The sequence below is a fragment of the Homalodisca vitripennis genome, chromosome 8 (genome assembly GCF_021130785.1).
Source record: "Homalodisca vitripennis isolate AUS2020 chromosome 8, UT_GWSS_2.1, whole genome shotgun sequence".
In the NCBI taxonomy this organism is placed as follows: domain Eukaryota; kingdom Metazoa; phylum Arthropoda; class Insecta; order Hemiptera; family Cicadellidae; genus Homalodisca; species Homalodisca vitripennis.
The window spans coordinates 28,091,562-28,117,741 of NC_060214.1; the positions used below are offsets into that span (position 1 = coordinate 28,091,562).

The 26,180-nt window shown below is 34.1% G+C and overlaps 1 protein-coding gene across 1 annotated transcript in view; it reads right to left on the reverse strand.

Moving 5' to 3' along the window:
* Window positions 1–12,068: 12,068 nt before the first annotated feature.
* LOC124368091 (glycogen debranching enzyme-like) overlaps window positions 12,069–26,180 on the reverse strand; it is a 42,612-nt gene continuing 28,500 nt past the window's right edge. Inside the window, 8 exon segments of the mRNA XM_046825365.1 lie at window positions 12,069–13,367; window positions 15,258–15,494; window positions 16,388–16,573; window positions 18,353–18,561; window positions 23,159–23,374; window positions 24,524–24,599; window positions 24,601–24,672; window positions 24,889–25,105. Coding sequence (XP_046681321.1) covers window positions 13,314–13,367; window positions 15,258–15,494; window positions 16,388–16,573; window positions 18,353–18,561; window positions 23,159–23,374; window positions 24,524–24,599; window positions 24,601–24,672; window positions 24,889–25,105 — 1,267 coding nt within the window. The 3' untranslated portion in view covers window positions 12,069–13,313.

Consider the following 26,180-nt stretch of genomic DNA (forward strand, 5'->3'; position numbering starts at 1 on the left):
AATTAAGAAACGCAACAAAAGCAATACACAAACGTGCTGCAAAATGTATTGATAATGATGGCCTCATTTTCGAACATCTAATATAAAAAGGTGCGTACGGTTGGCCCAACCTGATTAATTTTGCTTAAAACTAGTAATGTATTATACTGAATAAAATCGATTTTTTTGGTACTTATTTCTGTTTTATTTTAGACTTTGATTATATCAATTTTCTCAGAATTAAATTCTCTACAATTAATGTTTTGTTGATTTTATGTATTTATTACCAATTTAACAAAGTTATTGTACATCAAACTTAAAAAAAACATTGTTTCGTGCCCCAATTTTTTGCATTTAACCCTGAATCCCTCAAAAACTACTACAGGTACAGTTCTGAAACCTATTTTAATTAGCTTTATCAGGTAAAAATACAAAAGAATCCACGATATTTCTTACTTAATTAACCTTTCCAAAAGTTCAGTATGGCTTTATTTTACTCTTTACCCAGGAATTCAGGCGAAATCTTTCGCTAGCTGTAACTCGCTAACGAAGCGTTTTCGGACCTATGTTTATATAACATTTTTTTCATTATTTTTACTAGTACAATGTGCTGTAGAAGTGGGGGGAGAACTTCATGAATCACCCTGTATATATATATATATATATATATATATATATATGCAAGAAGGTCTGAAAGAGGAGATCCCATTGCCAACCCATCTTCTTGTTTGTAAAAGTCCTTTTTGTATTGAGAATATTTTTGATTAACAGTAGATTTTGTCAATGATAAGATATCGTCAATTTCATTCATTTTAAATTGACTGTATTTTATTAGATTATCTTTTAGAATTTGAATTGTTTCTTGTTTTGGAATGTTCAAGTACATGTTGTTAACATCAAAGGAAATGAAGAACGAGTTTAATGGAATTTGAATGTCTTTAATTTTATTTGCCAGATTACTTGAATTTGATATACTGTAATTGTCTTCAAAATGCATGTTGGTTTTTATTTTGTAATTTAAAATACTTACATACCATGTAAGTAGGAGCGTTACGAAAGTTGACTACTGGTCTAATTGGAATATCCAGTTTATGAGTCTTTGATTGATCTTTTAGTGTAGGAGCTTTTGGATTTGTCATTGCTCTCCTTTTGTTAAACTTTTGCATTTAGTTATTGTGGCATTTACAAGTTTTGTGTATTCTTGGGTTGGGTCCTTTTTTAATTTTTTAAGATTGTTGCTGTCAATGAATGTTTCAATCTTTTCTTGATATGTTTGGCTGTCGATAATTACTACTTATATACTAATTGTTTTATACCGAAACACGTGTCTGAAATAAAAGAATTTTAGTTTACGATTTATTATTTTAATACTTTTAATATTTATCATTTGTTTCACTTACCAATTTGTTTGTGATGAAAAATACCTTAATTGTTGTTAATGGTAAATAATGTAATTTTTTGTTTTCAATTTTTTACTTTATCGTTTCCTATTAATTTTAGTTATCTGTGTTATGAAATGCACTACATAAGTTATGCACAAGTCAAATATTATAGATACAACTGCCAGAAAAATAATACCTGAACAGTAGAAAAATTAATAATTTGTGACTCCTTACGAGGAAATTCAAGGATTAATAATAGCTCCTAGTATGGCACTGAAAGTGGGTGAACAAGTTTTAGGAGTTATGAAGACATTGGCACCCTTCTTGAAATCCGCCATCATGGATTTGGATAGAATTTTTCAAATGGTAAGGGGATTCATGTGACATGTACTGAACTGACTTATTCGTAGGAAACCAAAATTAATTTTTTAAAGATATCTTCATTTTGGCAGGAGTTGTAAGATATTGAAGCTATTATCAGAACACGATTTGAAGTTCATGAAGTAAACATGGTCCTCATAGATAAATAGTAATTGAATCTGTCCTATTTCAAAGCACAGTGTCAGATAGTATTTTTATTATTATAGGCAGCCCCAAAGTGTGTTCATGCTGAACATTAGAAGACTGCATCCAGATCTGAGGATGAACAGAATGAATGGTCTTTCAGTCGCCTTCCCTCAGAGTAGTTTCTGACCTTCTCTCTGTAAGTGGATCGGTGTCTTCTCAGGTTGTGGGTCTAATTACAGGACATGGTTACCTGAAGAAGCATCTCCACAGCGTCTTTCCAGGAGGATCCGCTCTGTAAAATGTGTGATGGGCAGGAAGAAACTGATGAATTCCTGTTCTTTGACTGTCCTGCTATAGCGAATGAGAGCTACGCCATCTTCGGTAGTCTGGACAACGGTGGTAAATTTGTATTTTAATGAAGAAGGTATCAAAATATTTGTATTGAAACATACGTATTTAAGAAAATAACATAAAGCCAATAAAACAACATAAAACATTTGTACTTGGGAGTGCCAATGGCCGAGCGGTCTAAGTCATTGGGCTTTGGATCTGACTTAGAAATAACGCAAGTTCAAATTCTGTCTGTGACCTTTGCACTTTTTATCAGTAGAATCAACCTCGTACTGTATCGACTCTCCCTCTTATTCTGTTTGATAAGATCCTCGCACAGGCCAGTGGCCCAAGGACGGACAGAATAGGGCTTAAAAGGGGATCGGTTTCTCCTATAAAAATAAAAAAAAGACATGTAAAAAATAAATAATGTATATAACTATTATTCTTGTTCACATTAGATTTAAAAAAAAAATTAAAAACAATATTTATACTATAGGAACAATTATTTTATATTTGTTATAACGTTATAAATGCAGAAAACAATAGTAAACTTTTTTCTAGGAATACTATAGTTAAATAACAGTTTTTGAGATTATGTACATAATACAGAAAAGCATTTTTGCACTGCTGGTAGCAAACACTAAAACAAAAATTAAATAAATAAATAACGTATTACTTACATTTCCATCTTGGTTTTTTTTAAAGTCCAATGTGTAGTATTCATATTTATTTTGATTTTTCCAAAAAAATATATATATACACAGAGTCAAGCAATTGATTTACATAAGTGTTTGGGAAAACACATCATGGCATCCTTTACAAACTGTGAACACACCGTCCTGGATTATTTCCTTCCCTTATTTTTTATTCAGCTCAACTTTTGGTGGAGACTCAACACGGTTTTTCCTTTTTATCTGGTAGTATTTCAAGGCACCTTGATCTGCGGTTATTTCCACCAGATCCTATACATGCTTCTTGTTGTACACCAAGCCACTCATCTGTGATTAAGTCAGCTATGCCAACGACAAACTTATAATGTGAAGTTGGTTTTTTGTTTATTTTTAATCTTTTTTCGTAATAAATAATGTACTAATTTAATACCAATCATGAAAACATGTTAAAGACCGTTTTTTTCCCAGTATTTTAATGTTAAAATCAAATCAAATCTTTATTCACATATAAATTGAGTACAGCGATTGTGTCATTTGAATTACAATTGTTAAGTTCGAATTAGGTAAAAAGTATGTACAGTAAGAGTTACAGAATTTGTCATCTTCATTCATCTTCATTGCTGAGTTCTCCAATCCAAAAACTCCTGGACTGTGTATATTGTTCGTTCCAGCAGCCAGTCCATGAGTCTTCTCTTCAGATTCTTCTCAGGGATTCTCTTCATTTCTTCTGGCAGACAGTTGTAGAAGGCAGCTCCTCGATAAGATGGTTTCTTTTCGAATAGGCAGAGATGATGAGTGTCGAGTGCGAAGTTGTGCCGATGCCTTGTGTTGTATGTGTGGTGGTCTCCTAATCTGGCTCGGCCTATTTTTACTGCATGCATTACTGTTTCAAGAATATAGAGTGCAGTGACTGTCAAGATCCTGAGCTCCTTGAAGGCTTCTCTACATGTCTCTTGCGGTCTTAGTCCTTTCAGTGTTCTTATGGCTCTTTTCTGAATTACCAATACTCTTTGGAGGTTTGAAGCGCTTGTCCCACCCCAGGCCACTAAACCATATCTTAGGTGAGTTTCAAATAAAGAGTAGTAGGCTATGATGGCTGTTCTGTTATCACTGACCTGCTTTAGCCTTCGTATAGCATAGGCTCTGTTCTTTTGTCGAGATAAGTGTAAGGCATCATGTCGTACGAATCTATCCCACCCATACATTTGTTATAATCTAAGACCATTGCAGGTTTTTTCTGTAGTTACAGTACCTCACTGTGTCATCTTTTTGAATGTTCTACTTCCTTTTGTACAGAGTTTGAAGAAACAGGAGTGACTGATTTTTTTCGTGATTTTGTTTTGTCTGTTTGCTAATTTTTTTTTTAATGTTGTCTTTATTTTCATCAAGCGTTTCTCAGTTACATACAGAACAACTGCTTTTCAGAACAACTATCGTCACATACAACATATACATTGAAAATGAAATACAAATAATAAAGAAAATCTATACATTAAGCAAATTCTGCCTCATCTTATTCTTAAATGTAGCTATTGAACATTTTTTCACGTTTGGTGGGAGGTCGGGCCGAAATAAGAGTAGCTCCTCCTTCTCAACTCCAGCCTAACTTTGGGAAAGTGAAGAAGATTCCCATGGTGGGTTCTGCGTTGAGAGACCTCATCCCGAAATGAGAGCTTCTTACTAAGGTACTGAGGCTCCTGATTAACAAGAGCCTTGTGTACCATGCAGCATGTCATGACCCTGCAGACGGTCTCTACCGACATCATCCCAGCGGCATCTCTGTAAGGAGAGACATCTCAAATCTTTTCAAATTAAAAATGAAACGGATTGCAGAGTTTTGCAACTTTTGAATGCGATGCATGTCTTCCCCAGAAATGCTATTCCCGTAGGCTGGGAAACAGTAGGCGAAAATGGACAGGACTAGTGACTGCATGATACGTAGTTTCGCAGACTCAGGCAGAAGATCTCTAAATCTGTAGAGTCCCCTCAGACTACTGAGTGCTCTTTGACAGGCATGTGTGACATGGTCAGAGAACGTGAGGCCACTGTCCAGCACAACGCCAAGAGTCCTCGCCCTATCAAATACAGCCAAACTCTGGCCATCGAGCCTCACCATCACTCCTCTTTCACTGAGGGACTGCACAATGTTGTGTGGCGCCGTATGCAACAAAGTGCACTTGCCTATGTTAAGTTTCAGCCCATTCGCCATTGGCCACCCCAATATTTTTTCAAGGTCGACATTGATCATATCAATGGCTGACACCATCTGCGATGGCTCATAAGACAAGTGCAGCTGCAAGTCGTCAGCATACAAATGAACTGTGCAATTTTGCACACAGCTTGGCATATCGGCTGTGTACATATTGAACAGAATAGGCCTTAGGCAACTACCTTGAGGAATGCCTCGATACTTCACAAGCGGGGGTGATGTTTCACTCCCTAAACGCGTCACCTGCAGCCTTGAGTCTAAGTATGACCTTATCCAATTGACTACGCTCAAGTCAAAGCCATAATAGCTTATTTTCGCTAAAAGCATCTCATGGTCCATTGAATCAAAGGCCTGAGAATAATCCAACATAACAATGGAGTTATATTTACCCATGTCTTTGGCGTCAATCATATCACTGAAAAGATTTGTCAGGGCTGTACATGTACTATGATTGCGCCTGAAGCCCGATTGCAGCTTCGGTAAAATATCTGATGTTTTCATAAAACTGTCTATTTGTCGAATGGCAATCTTTTCCAGTATCTTAGACATGGCTGGCAGTATTGAAATTGGCCTTAGCTGGTCTACCTGATTGGCAGCTTGCCCTTTCGGTATTGGCCGAACAATACTTGTTTTCCATGACTTTGGAAACACGCTGCCAACCAGGGAAACGTTTACCAGGTGTGTAATGGCTTTGACTGTGTAGGGGCGCACTGACTTGATTATGTCAATCGAAATTTTATCGCTGCCCACAGCTTTAGATTTTATTTCATTCATTGCCGAAATAACGTCTCTTTTACTGACAGCGTAAAACTTAAATTTATCTCTGATTTCTTCTCGGCCATTGGTTGCAAAAAATTCCCATACGCTTTTATCAATCTTTGGGCCAGCTCCCATGTTTATAAAGTATTCATTGATCTCATGCACTTTAAGTTCAGGTGGAATGTTCGAGCAAACCCTTGTTTCTACAATATCATTTTTCTTAAGGCATGTTCAGAACTCCTTTGGATTTTTTGAAGAGGAAAGCTTATCAGAAAAAAATCTCTTATTTGCCATTCTGATCATATTATTCAGTCGGTTTCTTATTTCTTTGTACCCCTCCCAGTCATCTATATGCCTCTACTTCCAATATCTATTTCGCAGCTTATTTTTAACCTTCATCATCTTTCGGATGTCATCGTCTCGCCATGGGGCTTTTTTCTTGGACACTTTCTTACATACTACAGGGGCATTTTTGTCATATACTTTCCTAATATTACTTGTTATCCATGCCTCCACAATATCAACGTCTTGTTCGTTCAATATCATCCCAGTCACAAGCCGCTATCTCGCTTACAACCTTTTTTGAGTCAAAGCTGCTAAAATCTCTATATTAATAAATTTTTGTTCTATTTTGTTCTTTGTAACCCCAACAATGCAATAGGTTAACTTGTGATCTGTAATGCTTACACCCCTATGATCCTTAATACTCGAGACATCCACGACGCTGTTCCTCTTGACCTCAACCAACCTGTCCACAATGAAGTGGTCTAACAATGTGGCTGAGGTTGTTGTCACTCTGGTGGGCTCATTGACAATCTGTGACGTATTGGATTCTTTCAAGAGACGACTGTAATATCGAGATACGTTGCTTGTTTTTGACATGAGATCAACATTCATATCTCCTAAACATATCACGCCCCTCACTTCGCAAGATCGCAAGATCCACGAACAGAGAGTGAAACAAATAAGTGAGACAGGTATGCCTAACAATGGGGGGCCTATAAGCCACACACAGCCCGAGCCTCTCTCCCCTCAATTTCAAAACGACACTAATCGCTTCTATGCCAGGGTCAAGCTGATTCACGAAGGAGTGCTGTTCAAATTGAATGCCATTTTTTCATCATTCAATGCAGTTGTAAATTGTAAGGAGTCTTTTACAAAACACCAAATCGCTGTTGTGGTTTTTTTTTGTCATAGTACAAAAGACCAAATTGCTTGACTTTTTCCCTGACTATCTGATCACTTTTCCCTTTGTAACAGAACAAGCTCAAGCAATAATTTGAAATAGAATGTCATAAAACCTAGAATTTGATCTCCCAGTGGTGGTGGTGTTTGTTGGGGAGATATTGCATCAGAGCCGTTGCCATAGACTTTTCGACAGTCCCAAAGGATTCACAGCTAGAAATACCACAGAACGGTTGAGAGCCCATCATGTTGTGACACGCTGAGTCCAAGTTGGCATCAGCTCTTTCGTTTCCAGAGACTCCTCATGACCAGGAAACCAACAAACAGTCACATTGTTGATTTTGCCAACAGAAGAGCTTGATAACAATCCCAGGCAAGTTTAGAGTTCATTCCTGTCCTTCCTGCTATACCCTATGGTGTGAGGGGATCTGTGCCAAGAGGGTGAATGAGCAAGAAAAGGTGTAATGGAAGGAATCTTCAGTATACCGGAACACCTCTTTGCCCAAACATGTGGGGCTCTGTCTGGTGTGGACAACCATTCCCCTAGTTTTTCATGAGAATTTCATTAAGGACTAAATAAGAACAACACTTAGATCCAAGTGACACTAGAAAAATTGTAAGCCTTACAGAGAAGACATTGTAGAAGACAACTACATTCACCGATGAATCAATGGAGATAGAGACAGAGAAAATTCCCAGCTGTAAGATGGAGTAGAGGAAATAGTCTCTTAAGTCTCCAATAATTTTAAAAACTCCAGAGTACTTGATAACAGAAGAAAAATCATCCTCACAGACTAAAATTGGGAAATAGAAAAATTCAGTGTAATAATGCTGAAATCTGAGATGTAGAAGCTTGAAGCAGTCCATAAAGAAGGTTTGGCGTTTGGATTTGGGGCATTCTGTGGATGAGTTTCTAGGGCTCAGCAACAACCTGTCAAGATATCAAAGAATTCGGGTGAAAATATTTAGGTAAGATGGGTTAAAACTGAAGGAGAAACGTTGAAAAAACAAGAGGGCCATAGTGATCCTGAAAAACCCATAGAAGAAAAGCTCATTCCTTTCCTGAAAATTAACTACATTTAACCAGTGAAAGTTGTCAGAGTTGGAACCTAGAGTTTTCCAAAATATGCCTGTGCAAAAAAAGTGTTAACATCCTGCAAGAAGCAGTGTTTTAGCTATTTTCTAAAGTAGATGACAATGCTTGAATGTTGGGGTTCTGTGAAGTAAATAAAAATTGAAATTATTCAACAGGCAAAGTTAGACATATGACCCTTTCTTACACTTAACTTATATTAAAAGAATTAATTAAAACTGTGCAATAAACTGAAAAAAATGTACAAACGGTACAAAAAAACATGTACAAAAAATACCTATTATTTAAAAGGTCTATGTAAAAAAAATATCATACACAATCACTTGCACTTGCAAATATGAATCTATGGCATAGTTTAGGGCATCTAGAACAAACTGGTCTCAGTCATTTGCTTTATATAAAAAGCAGAATAAAACTTCTTCAGTCCAAAAGTGACAAATTACTCCGTAATCTATTGTCGTTATAAAAAAACAGCTGAATGGCAGTTAAAAGTTTAATTCCTGGGCGAATGCTAGGCTCAGAGTTGTATGTGCCAAAGGAAGAGATTCCAAAGAATCGTAATTGCATACTTCCAAAATGAAAGAAAATACATACACAAAAAATCTTATACTTCCAAAAAACCCAAAATAAGTTTAACCCTTTGCACAGTGCTAATAAATCCATTGATTTCTCTATTAATGTCAAGATAGCTAAAAATTGTTTTTACTTTAAGTTCAAAGCTAATTTTTATTATAATCAAGTTATAAAAGGTAAACGTAAAAACAGCATTTTACTTAAAATTAGCGTATTTATTGATACCAATTTTTAAAATATTTTTGATTTTGGTCACAAAATAAAATACACCTTGTCGCACTATAAAACAAGATAAAAATTTGACAGTAAACACAATACATCACACGATGAACAATAACGAGATACATTGTACATGCACTCATGACAATCGACGAAGCAGTAATACACGCCACCTCTTTGGTTATGACTCTGTGGGACATGCAGAACAGACAAGCAGGTGGACAATGCTAGACAAAGGGTGCACCTCACTCCCTGCCACATCTATAAATATTTCCATACCAACCATGGCATGGAAAGTTCACTGGCCATTTCGAAGGTCTTTTGTGAAATTAAAAACTCTCCAAAAACAAAGTGTAATATCAGGTACACTCTTTTGGCGGATATAATCATGTTTGGCGTTTTGGTCAAAGTCTACCATTCTAATATATCCGACTACAGCGTGTGAAGGGTTAATACCTCTAAGTGTAATATGCTTCAAAGGAGATATAGAGGAAGAGGGTTCAGTCAGATCTGTTAACAATAATTGTGGTAGAAGGATCCATTACAGTGTCACTTGAAAATATTGTTTGAAAGATAAAATCCTTTTTAAGGATGATTTGTTTTTGTCTTACATAGTTTAAATTGGTAATTTTGGCATATTAAAATAGTTATATCAACAATTACTTAATTAATAACAATAGGCAATTAATCTAAAATCACATCATTAAGTTGTGGAATTTTTAGAACAAATTAAAGCAAAGTTTTAGTTCATTTTAAACAAGTCCAATTGAGCACCCATCACACAATCTTAAAGTTACATTTCTATCTGAACTTACCACATAATAGGTGCAGCATAGGGAAAAACTAAAACTAACCTTTGAAAAGTGGCAAAAATATTGTAAACACATATTTATATTATTGAGAAATAGATAAATGAAGTTTTCATTAAAAGCTCTCTGTATCTCTACAGATTAAAAATATTCTAATCATGGTACACTTCTATAAAATTACTTGTAGTTCTTCATAGTTAACATCATAGTGGGGGAGGTTCTGTTATTGTGTTTATAAATATTTTGTACATACATTTATAAAATGGTTCAAATGTTTTTTCTTAAATTTACAGTATTAAATATTTTAGAGGAAGTTGGAAATAATAACACATTGTAATACTATAAAACAAATCTTTTTATTGAAAACAATAATCACTTTCAACACATTTATATATTTTTTCTAAAGACGATTTTAACGTTTTATATCACAAGATACAATAAAACTATTTACTTCCTAGTTAAATATTGCTTGAAATTAAAGTTGTAATACTGTGCATCAACATTGTTAATATTGACAGTGTAGGCAAACAAAGTTGTGCGTATCATTTATAGTAAAACCTTCAGTTGATCTGAATCCATGAAACCAAACCCTATAGATTTTTGAAGTTTTCTCTATTAGATCCATTTATAATTCAGATAATTATTGAACTAACATTAATTACACTAGGGGGTTTGTCCATAAAATTTGTATCCATACAATTTCCACAAGGAATATGGATTAACAAGTCTGGTATTTTGAGGTCTTTGATAATTTGTTTAGTATAGAAACCTGAAAATTAATACGAAAGAATTAAAGGAAAAACAAATACAACATGACATATAGAGGGTGATTTGAAACTCAACAGCGAAATTCAAGGAACAGATTCCTCGATGAAAGAATTGGAAGATTGATTCTTCACAACCCAATGAGACGACAAGCAGAAGCCTAGATTTAGACAGGAGGCAATCACCATGAACATTTCTAATACAAGAGCTAGCTGCCGTACCAGATGTACAGTTAACTCTGCATTAAAAAGTCGAATAACAATAAATATGCATTTTTAGACCCATGTTGTCATCTTTTTTCTCATAAGAGGAATCCATTCCTGAAATTTTCCTGTTTGAGACACCCTGTTTACATACAGCAGTATTATTGTATGGTTGATAATAAATCAACTTTTTTAACAAACTACACTGGTTGAAAAAGTAGCAGAAATTCTTATTAAAGAATCTACGGATTAACCCAATTAGGAACCCGGGAATAATATTATAAATTTCGTTCAAAAGTATAGTAAAAATTATTTCATAAAAGAAATGCCCTTTTAGATAAATCATTAATTATCACTCTGATATCAGAGGTGGATTTAAATATTCAAAGAGTGGGTACATGACTGATAAAAGATAATAAAGTTTAAATCGTTGATAACAACACTCTCAAAACTTGCACTATTATCCTTCTATAAATTTTCAATGAAAAAACGAAAAACGTTCTTTAGTGTGTTAATTAAAATTGTGTGTCCAATATTTCACACACTATTTTATCCAATCTCGGTCACTTGTTTTTAGTATATGATGCCTTTCTGCCATGAATCTCAGATTACAATGTTGAAAACAATTTATTTTAGTATTTCTCCATAGTCCATTTGATTTACATGAGATACTGTAGCCCAAATTTTCTTGTACTACTGGAACTCATATATTCTAATTTAGTATATAATCCAACGGCTGCTTCATATTGAAAAATACTGTTAAGTATTTTTAATCAAGAGATTAATTTATTGATATTTTAAACCTATTTAATAAAAGATTTTGCAACAAGAGTGCATGTCATCAGCCGGCATTCCTTGCAAACACATGTATCAGTTGCAGCTCTGTATCCAACCTAAGAGTTTCCCTGTGCATAATTAACTTGTTTAATATTACTGAATGGCCGCCACCTGTGAAACTTAATCAGTGATATATATTTTTTGACTGAAAGAAACATGTTTGCTATTGACATTCACTGTTAGCTTAGTGAAGTGTACGAAGATACTGTAGTGAATTAAGGTAAATATCAGAAATAGTTTTTAGATGGCAGTGAGAACTCCTACCATGTAATATTTTGCTCCTCCATGATAATGGCAATCTTCACACTGATATCTAGATCCAAGATAAGATTAACTTTCGGGTGGGAAGTATTGGATCATCCACCATATAGTCCTGACTTGCTACATACAATTATCACTTTTTTAAATCACTAAAAGTATTATCCTTCTGTAAAAATTTAGTTTTAAGATATAAAAAATTCTTAAATAAACAAGGCAACCTGTAGGAAAAATTAAAAAACCAGTAGAACCTAAAAATAAATTTGTTTAAAAAAATGAACCTTACTTTAAAAATGTTTCTTGTATTATTATTTATGTTATTATATAATTTATAATAAGAATATTTATATTATTACAATCTGGCTTAAATTAACATAGGTTGAACAAAAATTAACTGTTACAGAATTACTACGCAACAAGCCCTTCAAAATAAAAAAAACATTCATAAGTAGAAATACACAATTAAGTTAAATCAATTAATTTAACTGAGTTCAAATATTTCAATAAAACACTGATATAAAAATATACATTTTACATTATAATGTTCAATGACAACAATAATTAAAAAAACATAATCATTTTTGTAGGAGATCCTTTCAACATTTGCTATCCTAACCAATATCAATAAACAGATTCTAAAATTCAACATAAAGAAACCAAAACAATAACAGATAAATCAACAACATTTTATAAACTAAAAACACTAAAAAACAGCCAGTATTGACATTCGGTTAAATATAATTAAATAACCACGTTTAAATTCATATTTAAATACTTTTAACAATATATGACATGTAAAATTAAGTAGTATTAAAGACTTAATTATTTCTCCTATATGTTGGCACTAAAATAAAGACCTAACCTAACTTAAGAATACTTAAAAATAAACATAGAACTAATCTTCTACCGGAGAGATTAAATTTGCAAAAATTTAAGAATATGAAGATAGTTAAAATTATTGCCTGATTGTGCATTCATATTTTTATATACCATATTATCGTTAGGAAATTATACATTTAAATATTGGAGAGATTTTCAAACATTACTTTGTACTAAATATTTGTCTGGACTTCTACAACACTTAATATAAAAATATATACCTACAAAAATATAATTTAAACAAATTTATAAAATAAATATTTTAAGCTTAATTTTTTAAGCAACAATTATAACAATATTAAAAATAGATTTTTAGATTTACATATTATTTCAGTTGTTAATTATATACTGTTTCAATTATTAAATTGTCTAAACAACGATAACGCTACGAGAAGAAGAGCGCATAATAAGCGGCTGTCATGAACAGAAAACTCACTAGCCAGAAGGCAAGAAAGAGGCGGATTGCACGGCGCAAACGGTCTTTGGGTTTGAGCGGGCGCAGGTCTACCTCGACAGGGAACTCTTCCAGACTATCGAAGTGGGGTGCCCAGTAGACACGTGCACAGGACTGAGTGGTGTGTCCTTGCGCACCGGACTGAGCGACGTGTCCGCGCGGCCCCCAGCTTACCCTGGCTCGTGGTCTTGGCCTCGGTCAATTTCCGTGATCACCAAGTGAACGTTCCAGCGATTGTAGTTTCTCCAAAACCTATTGACACATATTGATGTAATGTATAACATTTATTTATAATAACTCAATAAGAATAGAGTGTTAGTACGTCATATTTCTTTTCCTGTAATACTAGACTATCCAAGTTTTGGGGTATGGTATCCCATCATCAGATCCTTAAAAGTCAAGTTGTAACCCATAAGTAAAAATAAATCGCAAAATATGTTGCTAGGCACTATCTAAACAACAGCTGAACTAATTCGGCTAATTATTTTTGTAAAATGTTCGTTGAAATCCTAAGAAGGTTTGTATGAAGAAAAAGATCTGAAAAGTTACTTGGAATATTCTTTAACTCTGAATAAATATTTACATATGTATTATTTTTTTCTTCTTGGGACAACAAGGCAAACCCTACTACGCAATTGAAAATATCTAAGACCAGAAGTCAACACTTTTTGACTGGGTTGGTTTCTCAGATCTAAATGAAACATCTTTTTTATTCATCAAGGTAATAAAAAAAACTCAGCTATGGCAATTTTAATGAATTTGAAAAGTCTGAAGTGTCTGAAGACACCTTTTGTAGACTCCTCAGTCTTATGAATCTGTATTATATTTTCTTCATCTGCACTACAAGACAAACTCAACTATGGCACTGAACATTTCCAAAACTGTAAGTAAGTACAAGGGCTAGAAGTAAATCGAAGTAGGTTCCTGAGATCTATGTGTTTGTATTTTCTTGATCAGGGCAACAAGGCAAACCCCGCTATCATGTTAGTGCATGTGCAAACATGATATAAGAGTTAGGTTAAACTATGATCCTCTTAATCATGAACACTGCAATTATATGTACCTGATGTATGTGTACATAAGGATTCAATCATATTACATCATAAGTGATTTTACAAAGCAAAGCCAGGGCTAAGAGTTAGTAGGCTACATAAAATCTTCATATACATATACAGGGTTTAAATTAAGTCCTGATACACCGATATATATTCCAAAAATGGAATGAGATCTTTACCATACTTATTAAAATACTTTTTTTGGATGACAAAACAATTACCCCCCCCTTTTCACAGGGGAGTAGAAGGGGCTAATTTTAAATTTTCAAATAGCAACCCCTATCTTGTGACATGTAATTTTTATAAATCTATTCAAAAGAAAGACAATGACATGAATAAAACATTTCTATGACGTTTCTAGCTAAAGTCATATGTAAATAACCCTATATATCTCAAACATGTGCATTATATATGCTTTCTTTGCATCCATTACTAATCCCTAGTGGCATGTCTGTTTCATCAGAGTGTTAAATCCATTTGCATATACTATTAAGCAATCTTTATGCTCAATAATTAAAAGTAGATAATTGATAAACCTTCATCAAAGAATTATTGTCTTCATAGCCTCAGTTCCAGAATAAAAAGTTTTGTTGCAACAATCCTCTAGTTGGCTGCTCCCTACATGTACATCATATAGAAGCCAAGAATTGAAGCAATGCAAGATTGGAAATTCATATCATGACGAAATACTTTATTTTTGTAAATGTTTTGGACATTAAATTTGGATTACAGATATAAACTTATGTATGTTAGTGTCAGTTCAAGTGTAAATCACATAGGATTTAAAAAGCTATTTGCTCAAAATTTATAAAAATATTAAGACAATTAGGCCTACGCAATTTTATAAATTGTACAAGGTGTTCCAAAAAAATATTTTATTGAAAAATGACTTGAAAATTAAAAAATTAACCCACCCAAAATCAAACTACATCACCTTAAAACTTGTAACTATTAATGACAATATTCAGACTTGTGCGACACTTCTACAGTTTTTAGTCAGGTTCTTCAATTATTCATGAATGAACACCAGGAGTAATCAATATATTGATTTTATGAAAAAGTGTATCTGCTAACCTACTGTACTCACCTCTAGTACACAGCCCATGCTCCATGCCTGTGTGGCACAACTGCCTGCGCAGAATGTACCATTGCTGTTAGTCAACTCTGGTAGTCCACGCCAAGGGGAGTTTTGTAGGTAGCTGTAGTGACGTGCAAGAATGGCATGTGTGTGCGCAATAGTACGTGCCAGACACCCTGCACCTCCCTGCAGCTCAGCGAAGTGAAGGCGTGCTCGCAAGAAGAACCCTATTGGCCAGACCCACTCCTACCAACATGTAGTACAGTATATAGGTGAGTGCCTATAGTTTATTATATTGCTAACAATGAAATTAACTAATTAGTTGAGAAATTAGTTGATGGAGAAAAAGTGGCACGCAAACTGATTTCCCACTTTTCATAATTATGTTAATCCCCTCCTAGACAAACTGCAGAAGTCTGTTCCACTCTATTTTTTATGGAGTTCGCACACAAATTGATGGGATTTCATTTATAAATGTCTAATATGTATTTTCTACATGATTTTAAAGCTTAAAAGTAAATAAATGTAATCATTTTTAAATAATAACATCAAATTAAACGTATTAATTTAATTTTGACAAATAGCTAACCATGTACTACAATATTCTTATCAACTATACACATATTTTAATAATTAGTAACTTACAACAAAGTTTTAAAATATCAATTATGTATTAAATTATTATTTTCACAATAATTTTTACAATTGATCATGGATAATTCAAAGCTCAAGGAACCAATACAACATTAAAATTTCCAAGATTTCAAGTTATGCAGACTTTATTATTCTGTAGGGATACCACAAGGCAAGGAGAAAAGTTTGAATTATCTAAAATTTAAAATTAAGAATAGTTTAACTATTCCAAGTTTGAATTCAACATCCGACTGTAGTACAAATATTAGCTTGATTCATGAAATATATTTTGTTGGCATAACTCTACTATTAGTTCTTTTCCACTAAAAGTCAGTGGCGTTTAAAACTCTGAAATTTTTTACTTCACTAACAACCTAAGTCAATGTTAACTATAAAGAAAAACTTTTAGTTTTAAATAGATAAAATAATTTACAATAAATACAGTAAAGTGCCAGAGGTGTTTCATGCTGGCTTTAACCGCACTAAATAATGTGTATTATACTAACCGGTCCTTGGTGATAGTTGAATCCATGAGCGACCTTAGGATCAGAGGACTGGTTGTCGTTGTTGTAGTCCCCACAGTATGCCCAGTCGCTAGGGTCCAATGTCTTCATCCCCAGGGGTCCCAGCAGGTGTTCCTCGGCCACCTTCAGTGCCTGCCAGGCGTTGCTCGTCAGAAACAGCTCTGGCGCCTGTAACAAAACACATTTTCTGCAACAATCCATTTGAGACACCATGCTCTGGGGACCACAGTCAAGTTACCGACATCCAAGTGTCCAGGAACACCCATAGTATAGCATAGTATAGCTTATTCCATTAGATTGTCAAAAATTAATTTTACAGTAATAAATCGCATTCACAGTGGAAGTGATTGGATCGTGGAAATCATATAACTGGATAAAAGTACAAAATAGTTGTATAGGAATATTGAATATAATTGATCTGAGTCAATATAAGCACAAACAAAGGATTAAACAAAATAAATTATTTTACTTATTTTTGTATATTATTATAAACCTTATCTAGAATATATTTCTACCATACTGTACTGTAATTTAAAATATGGATTTCCTTTCTGTGAAATCAAACTTGTACCGTTATTTAGTTGTATTTTATATAATACATATTTTCGCAACCCTGTTACTCGTTACTGATTAATATACGTTACATCTGATGTTCTTGGAACTAAATTCTTGACGGATTAATAACCAAATTGTTATTAATTTTTTCTTTCAAGATCTTTGTAGCTGACCATCTTTCTGCCGAGAAACACCTTGTGCGCCTTGCACACAAGTTCAACCGAGTCTCTTATTTCAACTTTGAGTCTCTGATTACAACTTCGAGTGCTTTTAGACTTCTAGTTTAATAATCTTCACTTTTTCCAACTACATCTCCAACGTCAAGCCAAGATGCAGACACCCGCGTTTATGAGTTGACATCAACGTGAAGGGAAGTCAATTTTAAAGTTTTAATAATTATTAAGTTCGTATGCAAAATTCCCATAGAACATTGGAACCATTAGGTCCACACCCATGATATAATTTAGTTCAGTATCACTGTATTTGGCAGCAACTTTGTAATACATTGTTTTATTTTTAACATCTAGAAGTGGTGCTTTTACGTTTATTTGCCACAATTAAACATATAAGTAAACTTTGAAGATCGAGTATTCATTACTATGACCTCAGCGGTATCCAACCACATGTGTTTCGTCCATTCGGTACAAACTGTCAAATATTTATTCAATAACATACTCCATTACATATTTTGCAGGTCTTGTAAATAAAGTAGATTAATTCAATAATTATTTAATATTTATTAGACAGGTCTGAAGAACAAAATGCTAAACACTAATACTGAAACTAAATACAAAATACACAAAGTATTACAATGCACATTTGCAACATTTGATATTTTATTTTACTTAAAAACTACAAACTCATTCTAAATATGAAGTTGAAAACTTGCATATTAACCCATGAGATATCCCAAATATTGTTGAGTTCCCTTGTATGTTCTCAAATATTATTAGCAACATATCATTGTGGTGGGATGATAAAAGTTGCATATTTGAATTAAACGAGTACAAAACCATGTAAAATGTACAAAAACCTTATTGTTTAATTTAACCCATTTCAGATCAAATTGTTTGGCCAATGTGTAAGAACTAAGTTGCATGTGGGCAGCATGAGAGTAATATTGCACAGCATTGACCCATACAATATTTAATTATTATTATTATTTATACTATTATTATTATTATTATTAGCTTCAGATCAGATAATACACACAAATGATACTGTAAAATGGGAAACTAGTAACTCATGTAAAAACAGCTGAGGAAAGCATTAGATTTACAAAGCTTATTATAATAAAAGTGATTAAGTTTTGGAATTTGTAAATATAAAAATTTACCCCACAATTTGGGTATCTATTTTTCTTTACAATAAGAAAATAAAACTTGTACATACCACGACCATGGCGACGGTGAAGTTGGGTCGCAGCTGGTAATCCGTCCAGGGCTGGGTGGCTCCCACTGAGTCCTTGTAGATGCCGCGCCGGTTTACCAGATCGGGTCTCTCCTCGCTTGCCGTCGGAGCCGAGGGGACCCAAAACTGTGACTCAAAGTTGTTGGCGATCCTAGCGTCCCATTCCTCGTACCTCCATGAAGTCTGGCTCCCTGCAGAATATAGATGTAATCACACATTGTTTTCTGGCATTTATCTTTCCAATCTAGATGAAACATGGACCACATTTAGGGAGTAATGAGGAATAATATTTTAAATGTATAGCATTCTTCAAAGATTCCCTTCCATAAACTCCCCATTAGAACATTAGAAATCAAACTATGGACAAATTAAATTTCAGCTTATTATGATTAAACCTGGTATGATTTGTAAAGATTTTAAAATCTCACACTCCAAATTTATGTTTTATTTTGTCTCTATCACATCTAACACATGAAGATCTAAATATATATTTTTTCATCTGTGTTTAATGTTTAAAAATAATACATTATTTGTGAAAAAATTAGTATTAGCTAGTCAATTTTTCTTCAAAGTTGGTGTACGAATATAATTGAAAAACAAGTGAAGATTAATGAAAAGATTATAGAGCAATAATAAATTCCTACATAACCAATATTTAATTTGATTCTTAATAAAAGTAACTATGAGAGTTTTAACCTGTGGAATAAATTCAATTCAGATTAAATCCTTTTCAGATCCATAATAAAAGAGCAGGGCCGGATCCAGGGAGGGGCAGGGGGGGCAATGTGACCCGGGCGCCGAGTTAGGGGGGGCGCCGCGCCGGGCGCCAAATGATGGGATGAGGCCACCATAAAAAAAACATTTACCATTTCTACTGTCAAGTGTCAATAGCACAATATAGTCTACGTACATACAATTTCTTACTTCAGTAAACTATATTTGCGCAAACCAAAAGAACATAGGCCTAGTAAGAAATATCTTTAAAGCGGCAGGGTATTTTCATAACTAAGGCTGTGGGTTGGCAACATTGTCTACGGCTTGACTAGGACTAGAAAGCGCAAGCGCAAGTCTCCCGCTCCCGCCCCTGACTAGTGACATCGTGAGTGTTCCCGCTTGACGTGAGCGTGAACTTTTGATGAGTTTTAGGTTAGAATTTTCATGTCGCAGTTGTAATGAATTATCCTACCTGTGACTAACATAGATCAACATGTCTCGAAAAAACCATCAGGGTGTTTCCACAGAAAGAAAGCTAAAGCAAGACAACAAGAGGCCGCGAAATCGTCAACTTTAATGTCATCATGGTTGCAAAAATTATCAAGGACCAAGGTAAACTAATTTTTGTTGTATTTTAATTTGTTAAGATTCATTTTGAGTACAAAAACAGTTTATAGGCTATAGCGGCATAATAACAAAAAAACTTCAGTTTTAATGTTAAAAATAGTGGTTATAGATCATTAATTGTAAATATAGTTTTAGTTTATAGATATTTTATAGATTCGTTGCCTGAATGAAAATCCTCTCCCGTTCACATTCATTCGGCCGACGCCCACCACACCTTGCGTAGCATAAACACATTTAAAATATTCAGAACTAAATACATTAAAAAAACATATACATAAAATGCTTCTTTCACTTACTTTCTATGCTATTATTAACGATAGTTTTAATACGGTAACATACGTTACAAAATGTTAACAATTACATTGATTGTAATAATATCCCCTTGGCCCTTACTACTAAAACAATTAATATATCGAATAGGCTGTGGGCTAGTACTGTAATAGTATCCCAATTAAGATAGCATGTTTTTTTAGCATTATTGGCACTATTTAACAACATTATATTTTTTGTAAATGTTTTTAGTTAGGCCTACATGATTTATAAAACATTACACAATGTAATAATTTGTTTATGTTGTACATGTAACCTACTTAAAAAATTAAAATGTTTGGTCATGTGTGCATTTATGTCTGTTGCTTACAGATGAAGCCGAACCTGAAGCAACAAGAAATAAACCGTCTGTTCAAAAGGATGCAGTGGGGAAGAAGAAAACGCTGGAGGAGAAGAATCTCATGGACGTTTTTGTGCAGAGGAAGAAGACAACAATGACTTTATTTGTGAAAAACCACATACTTCGCATGCTACTGATTTTTGGGCCTCTTCTACGTCATTTCAAGAAGCCGTTTCAGTTTCAGACTCAAAAAGGGCCTAACCATGAAGAACAGGAGAGTGAATGTGGAGTACAATTTTAATTTTAATGACCCTGGGAACTTGGCCAACTCAGCTTAGTGACAAACAAAGATGTTACATCATACAAAGGAGATGTGAAAACGATGATCATAATCCTGATTTGAGTAAAAGCGGTAGGGAGGGCCGAACACCTTACAAAAGATTGGTTTTACAAAAAATTTTGAAAAATGGTTCAAAGGTCAAAAGATCTTATTTGGCTTACAGCGAGACAATGAATGCTTTTGTACTGTGTTCCATGCAGGCTTTTTCGTCATTTGAAACACAGAACATGAATCAACAATTTCGTTTTTAGCAAGAAAGGAGGGATTCACAAATTGGAAAAAAACTCAGTGACAAATTGCCAGAACATGAAAACTCCCAGTACCATAAGAAAAACCTTTGTTTCATGGAAAGCATTAGAAACGTCACTTGGTAAAGGAGGGATCGACAAGGAGTTGCAGGGATCAGATAAAAAAGGAGGAACCCACTGGAGAGAAGTACTACGCTGTATACTAGATGCTGTCTTATTTTTTGGCAAAACAGGGTAGTGCATTCAGAGGGACAAACAAAACTTGTAACTTTGCAGATCCAAATAGTGGAAAAATTTCTCAACACTATAGATTTAATTTCCCACTATAATGAGACCTTGCCGTGAGCATATTGGTCGCCATAAGAAAGGGCAACTCGGCTATTTTTTTCTCACACAGTACAAGATGAGTTTCTTGATCTCATTGCAAATGAAATTAGAGAAGACATAATTCAGGACATAAAAAAAGCTAAATATTTTTCATTGATTTTCGACTGTACCCCTGATGTAAGTAAAAATGAACAAATGACTGAAGTCATTCGTTACATTAAATATACTGACGAAGGGCCAGAGGTATGTGAAAGCTTTTTTAGATTTTTTTACTGTGATGAAAAAAACAGGCGAGGGGCTTTTTGAAAGCATTGCTAAAAAGCTCAAAGAAGATGGTCTAGACTTGATGTTTTGCAGGGGCCAGTCGTATGACAACGGAGCAAACATGGCTAAGGAAATACAAGGGTGTCCAGTCAAGGATTGTGCAAGAGAACAAACTGGCCTACTTTGTCCCATGCTCAGCCCATTCCTTAAATTTAGTTGGGGTTTCATTCAGCAGAGGCCTGTGTTGAAGCAAATCGTTATTTTGGTATTATAAACAGCCTCTACAACTTCTTTCATGGCTCTACATCAAGGTGGGAAGTTTTAAAACAACATGTTCCCCTTTCGTTAAAATCAGAAAGTAAAACAAGATGGTCAGCAAGGATTGATTCTGTGGAGGTTATTTATAACATATGGACAAAGTGCTCTCTTCTCTTGAAGACCTTATAACTACCCATGAGTTCTCATCTCCTGAAACAAGAGCTGAAGCTAAATCGCTACTTAAAAACATGAAAAGGTTTGAATATGTTATTATGACATGACTTTTGGTATTTCAGTCCTCAAGAAAATTGATAGAGTTAGCAAGTTTCTACAAAGAGAGGACACAACAGTAGACAATGCTGCAAGAAACATACAAGGTCTTCTAAAATGTATTATCTTCAACTAGGGATTTAACTGTTTCAGAGGCAATTGATGAGGCAACATTTTTAGCTAATAATATGGGCATAACAGCAGAGTACAAGGAAACAAGAAAGAGAAAGAAAAAGAAAATGGACAGGAGACACACATGAAGATGATGGGCCAAATTTTACTGAAGAAGAAGAAGAGCTTATTCAAAAGATCACTTTTTCAAATATGTGATAGAATTATTAGTGAGCTAACTAACAGATATGATATGCGTTAAAAATCGTTTGCTGATAAAGTTTAATTTTTTGTGTGGGGATCAAATAAAAAAAAATGGATGTTAAAACTTTGAAAAGTAAAGCAAAAGAATTAGCTACAACATATGCCAGTGACTTTAAATGAAGAAGAGCTTGAGAATGAAATAGAGCTAAGTTTTATTTTATTTCAACCCCATATACAAAGCATATAGTAGTAAAACTTATGGTAAATAGTTGGGTATCGGGCGGGGGGGGGGGGGCGCCAAAAGTCAAGCTTGGCCCCCTAGAAGAAATGATAGATCCGGCCTGTAAAGAGTGTAACAGACCAAGAAAACAATGTATGCAAAAGATATTCTACTTGTGAAGCAATGTCAGATTAGAACATTTCAATAAATCCCTAGGTGTTGGAGTGCCATCAATTTTGAAATTCATACTTCTTAACATTCAAGAGGGGTTTTTCTGGGTTTTGGTGCGAAAGTTTTTTTTAATGTTTTTAAAAGTAAATGGAATTGAGTACTTTATTAAAATGTTGTCTCATTATATATGGAGACCGTTAGAGAAGTCTATAGGAAGACCTCACCCAATATTTTTCTTGATCCTTCAGAATACAGAAAAATTACCTTTTCTATGGAATTGTCAACCTTACTAATTAAACTGCTCAGATTATACAAATATAATAATTGTACATAGAAAAGGTACTACGAACGTGAATAAAAACTGCACCACCAAATCACAAGCATAATGATCAAGCCAGCAAACATCTTGGTAATGAGCCCTTACCATCCTTGTTGGTTCTGGTGACACCGCTGTGGGGGAAGTGTCCCTCCCGGTACATGCGGGCCAAGAAGCGTACCGCTGCCTTGCACAGTCCGACCAACTCCACAGCCGAACCATCACGAGGTGTAGCCGGCTTGCCTCGCGTCCCAGCTGCATCACTTGAACCCATCTTATCCATCCAGGTGCCGCAGTTCCACTCGTTACCGCCAAACACAAACCCTGCAGCAACATTACAGTAGCAAGTCATAATCAGACCTGCACTATATCCTTATAAACTCTATTACATGGAAAACAATGCAATAAAAATATTGTCAGGATTTAGTGTATCACAAGGATCCAATTTAGGCCCTATTCTCTTTTTATCCCTTATGCATCCGAATCAGTCAATATTCATGCAAAAACAAATGCTCTATACAATTTGAATTATATTAATGTAGTTATAGCCTGACAAGCTTGGACCAATGTTTGGACCAATATTGATTTTATTTTATGATATTTTATGATATTATGTATTTTATTCTATTTCTCATGTATAACAACTTAGATAATAAAATTATTTTAGTTTTAAGTTATGATTACTTTTAACTTAATATAACTTTGTACCTGTTACTGCTGTTGTGCACCACCAATGTTATGTATTTGTACAAATAAAGATTTTGGTTCCTGTATTTTTGAAATTATTACATTAAAATACCAATTAATAAAGAGCCAGCATATCATCAGTGTTTGTTTAATTAATCCTTCCAAGTCAACTATGCACCCTAGATTTGATACTTCAAGATAGCAACCACAGATGAAATCTATCTTTCTTCGGACTGAGATGGAAGGAATATTTTCTTTTCATTCTATTTTTTTCATACACTTCTGACATCAAAATTGCTTATACCTATAAAATAAAATATATTGAATTATTACTGTGTGTTTATTTCATTACAACTTTTATGTAGATGGTGTTACTGTGTTGCATATCAAAGCAAACTTATAACTAATTGTTCTCATTTATTTATCGATATTCCTTTTGACATTTTACGAATTTTAAATAGCTTACTTGGTACAACTAAATATCATTACTGTCCTAATTTAATTTGTCAACCTGATCTTCACTAAGTTTTTATTTGATTATTTAAAATGTTTGGTTCAAATTGATTTAATTTGTTTGTTTATTTTAGTCTTTTCTCTTACACAATGACTTAAATGGCCTGATTTTATCCCATACAACATACACAACTGGCAATATTAGATAAGTGATACTCTAGTGCTCAAAAATATAACCAATAATAAACATTTTAGACCACCGTAACAGTAATTTTCAACTAACTTATTTAGATGGACTAAAATCAATCAATTATGAAACTCGACTTTGCTGACCTGTCTTGGGATGAACTCCGATCTGTACGTTGAAGCCCTGGTTGGTCATGTGAGCGTCAATCTTCGTACCGGCATTTTCGCTCTCGGAAGCAAAGCCCTTGGAAGTGAACTTGCATCGCTTCTTGTATCACATCATAAAGTGGTTGGTCCTATTCCATAAACGGACAAAACACTTAGTTCAAAAAACATTAAAGCGCTATTTTGGTTTAACATTAATTATACATTAGTTTTGAATAAAATTTGGAAAGAAGTAAAAAAATGATTTAAAAAAATATTTGGCCATATGATTACAATTATTGTGATATCAGATCATAAAAGGTTTTTATTTGTTGTATACACCAGATAACTATATTTAGCATACTTACAACAAAGGTGGGCTCAGAATCATCACGTGGATAGATCCTGTTGACTGTGTCACGCAGGATGTTCGTGCCACCAGGAGCACTGTGCACATAGCACTGTATGCTGTACAGCCACCACCAAACAGCATCTCGGCAGTTAAAGCGTGCGTTGACCCCACCGTCCAGCAAATTTGGGATGAGGCCATGCCGGAGACAACCGGCATAAGCCAGGATGATGAATCTACACCGACAATAATGTTTTTTAAAACAATTACATTAAATCACTGGGTGTAGGTGTGAGGCTTTAATATCATGTCCCACCATACACCCTCTACAGAACCAAAACTAACACTTAGAGTGCTAATCCCGTAATTTTACGGAACGGCAAAACTTCCGAAGAATGCTAATCCCGTAGTTTTACGTGGTTGTCATTTCAATTGGTATTATATTACATTGTCCGTATTTAAACGGGTTTTTGCCTACACTACAATGTTATTTGGGTTTTTAGTAACACAATTCACCGCTAGAAAGCGTCAGATGTATTGTATGAGGTTAATGACAAAAGCAACTTCGGTCGCGTTGTTTACTTGCCGCTGACGTGACGTTCGTTGCAGCCGGCAGTCGATGTCGCAATCATGGCTTCTCGCAGCTTGAAACGACGTTGCGATCAGTGATGTATTAGATGAAGATAGTTTTATTGGTGTAGATAGTATTTTTGACGATTCTGACATTGATCCTGATTTAATGGAAGAAGATTAGACACATACTTCAGGTAAGAATAAGTAAGTCTATTTATCATATAAACATCAGTCTAAAAGTTTGGTTATGTTATTTTTTTCGTGAATCAAACTATAATTTGTATTATAATAAATTAACTTTATTCAACTAATATTCTATTATTATGAATAAAAATGAAAATATATTCATATTTTACATAGTATATTATTATGTTACAGATGCTGAAAACAGTGCTGACAGCGAAAGTGATGCCGACGCATCAATATGACGGCATAGTTTTTTCTCAAAAAACTACAAAACATAAAAACATGATTTGTATTATGCAAAGGACAGTTTATATTTGTAAATGGGGCATTGTAAATAATTGTATATATGCTTAGTTTAGTAAGTTAGATAAAAAAAACTGTCTCAAAAAATAATTTTTTTTCCAAAAAATAAATGTTTTTAAAAAAACATTTTGTATGTGTAGTTTTTTTAAAAAACCACTAACAATCTCACGTTAAAAGAAAGACGAAAGTAAGCTGAATTAAGGCATGTAAGTATTTTTCTCATACCTTAAATACTTTTTTTTAATAAAT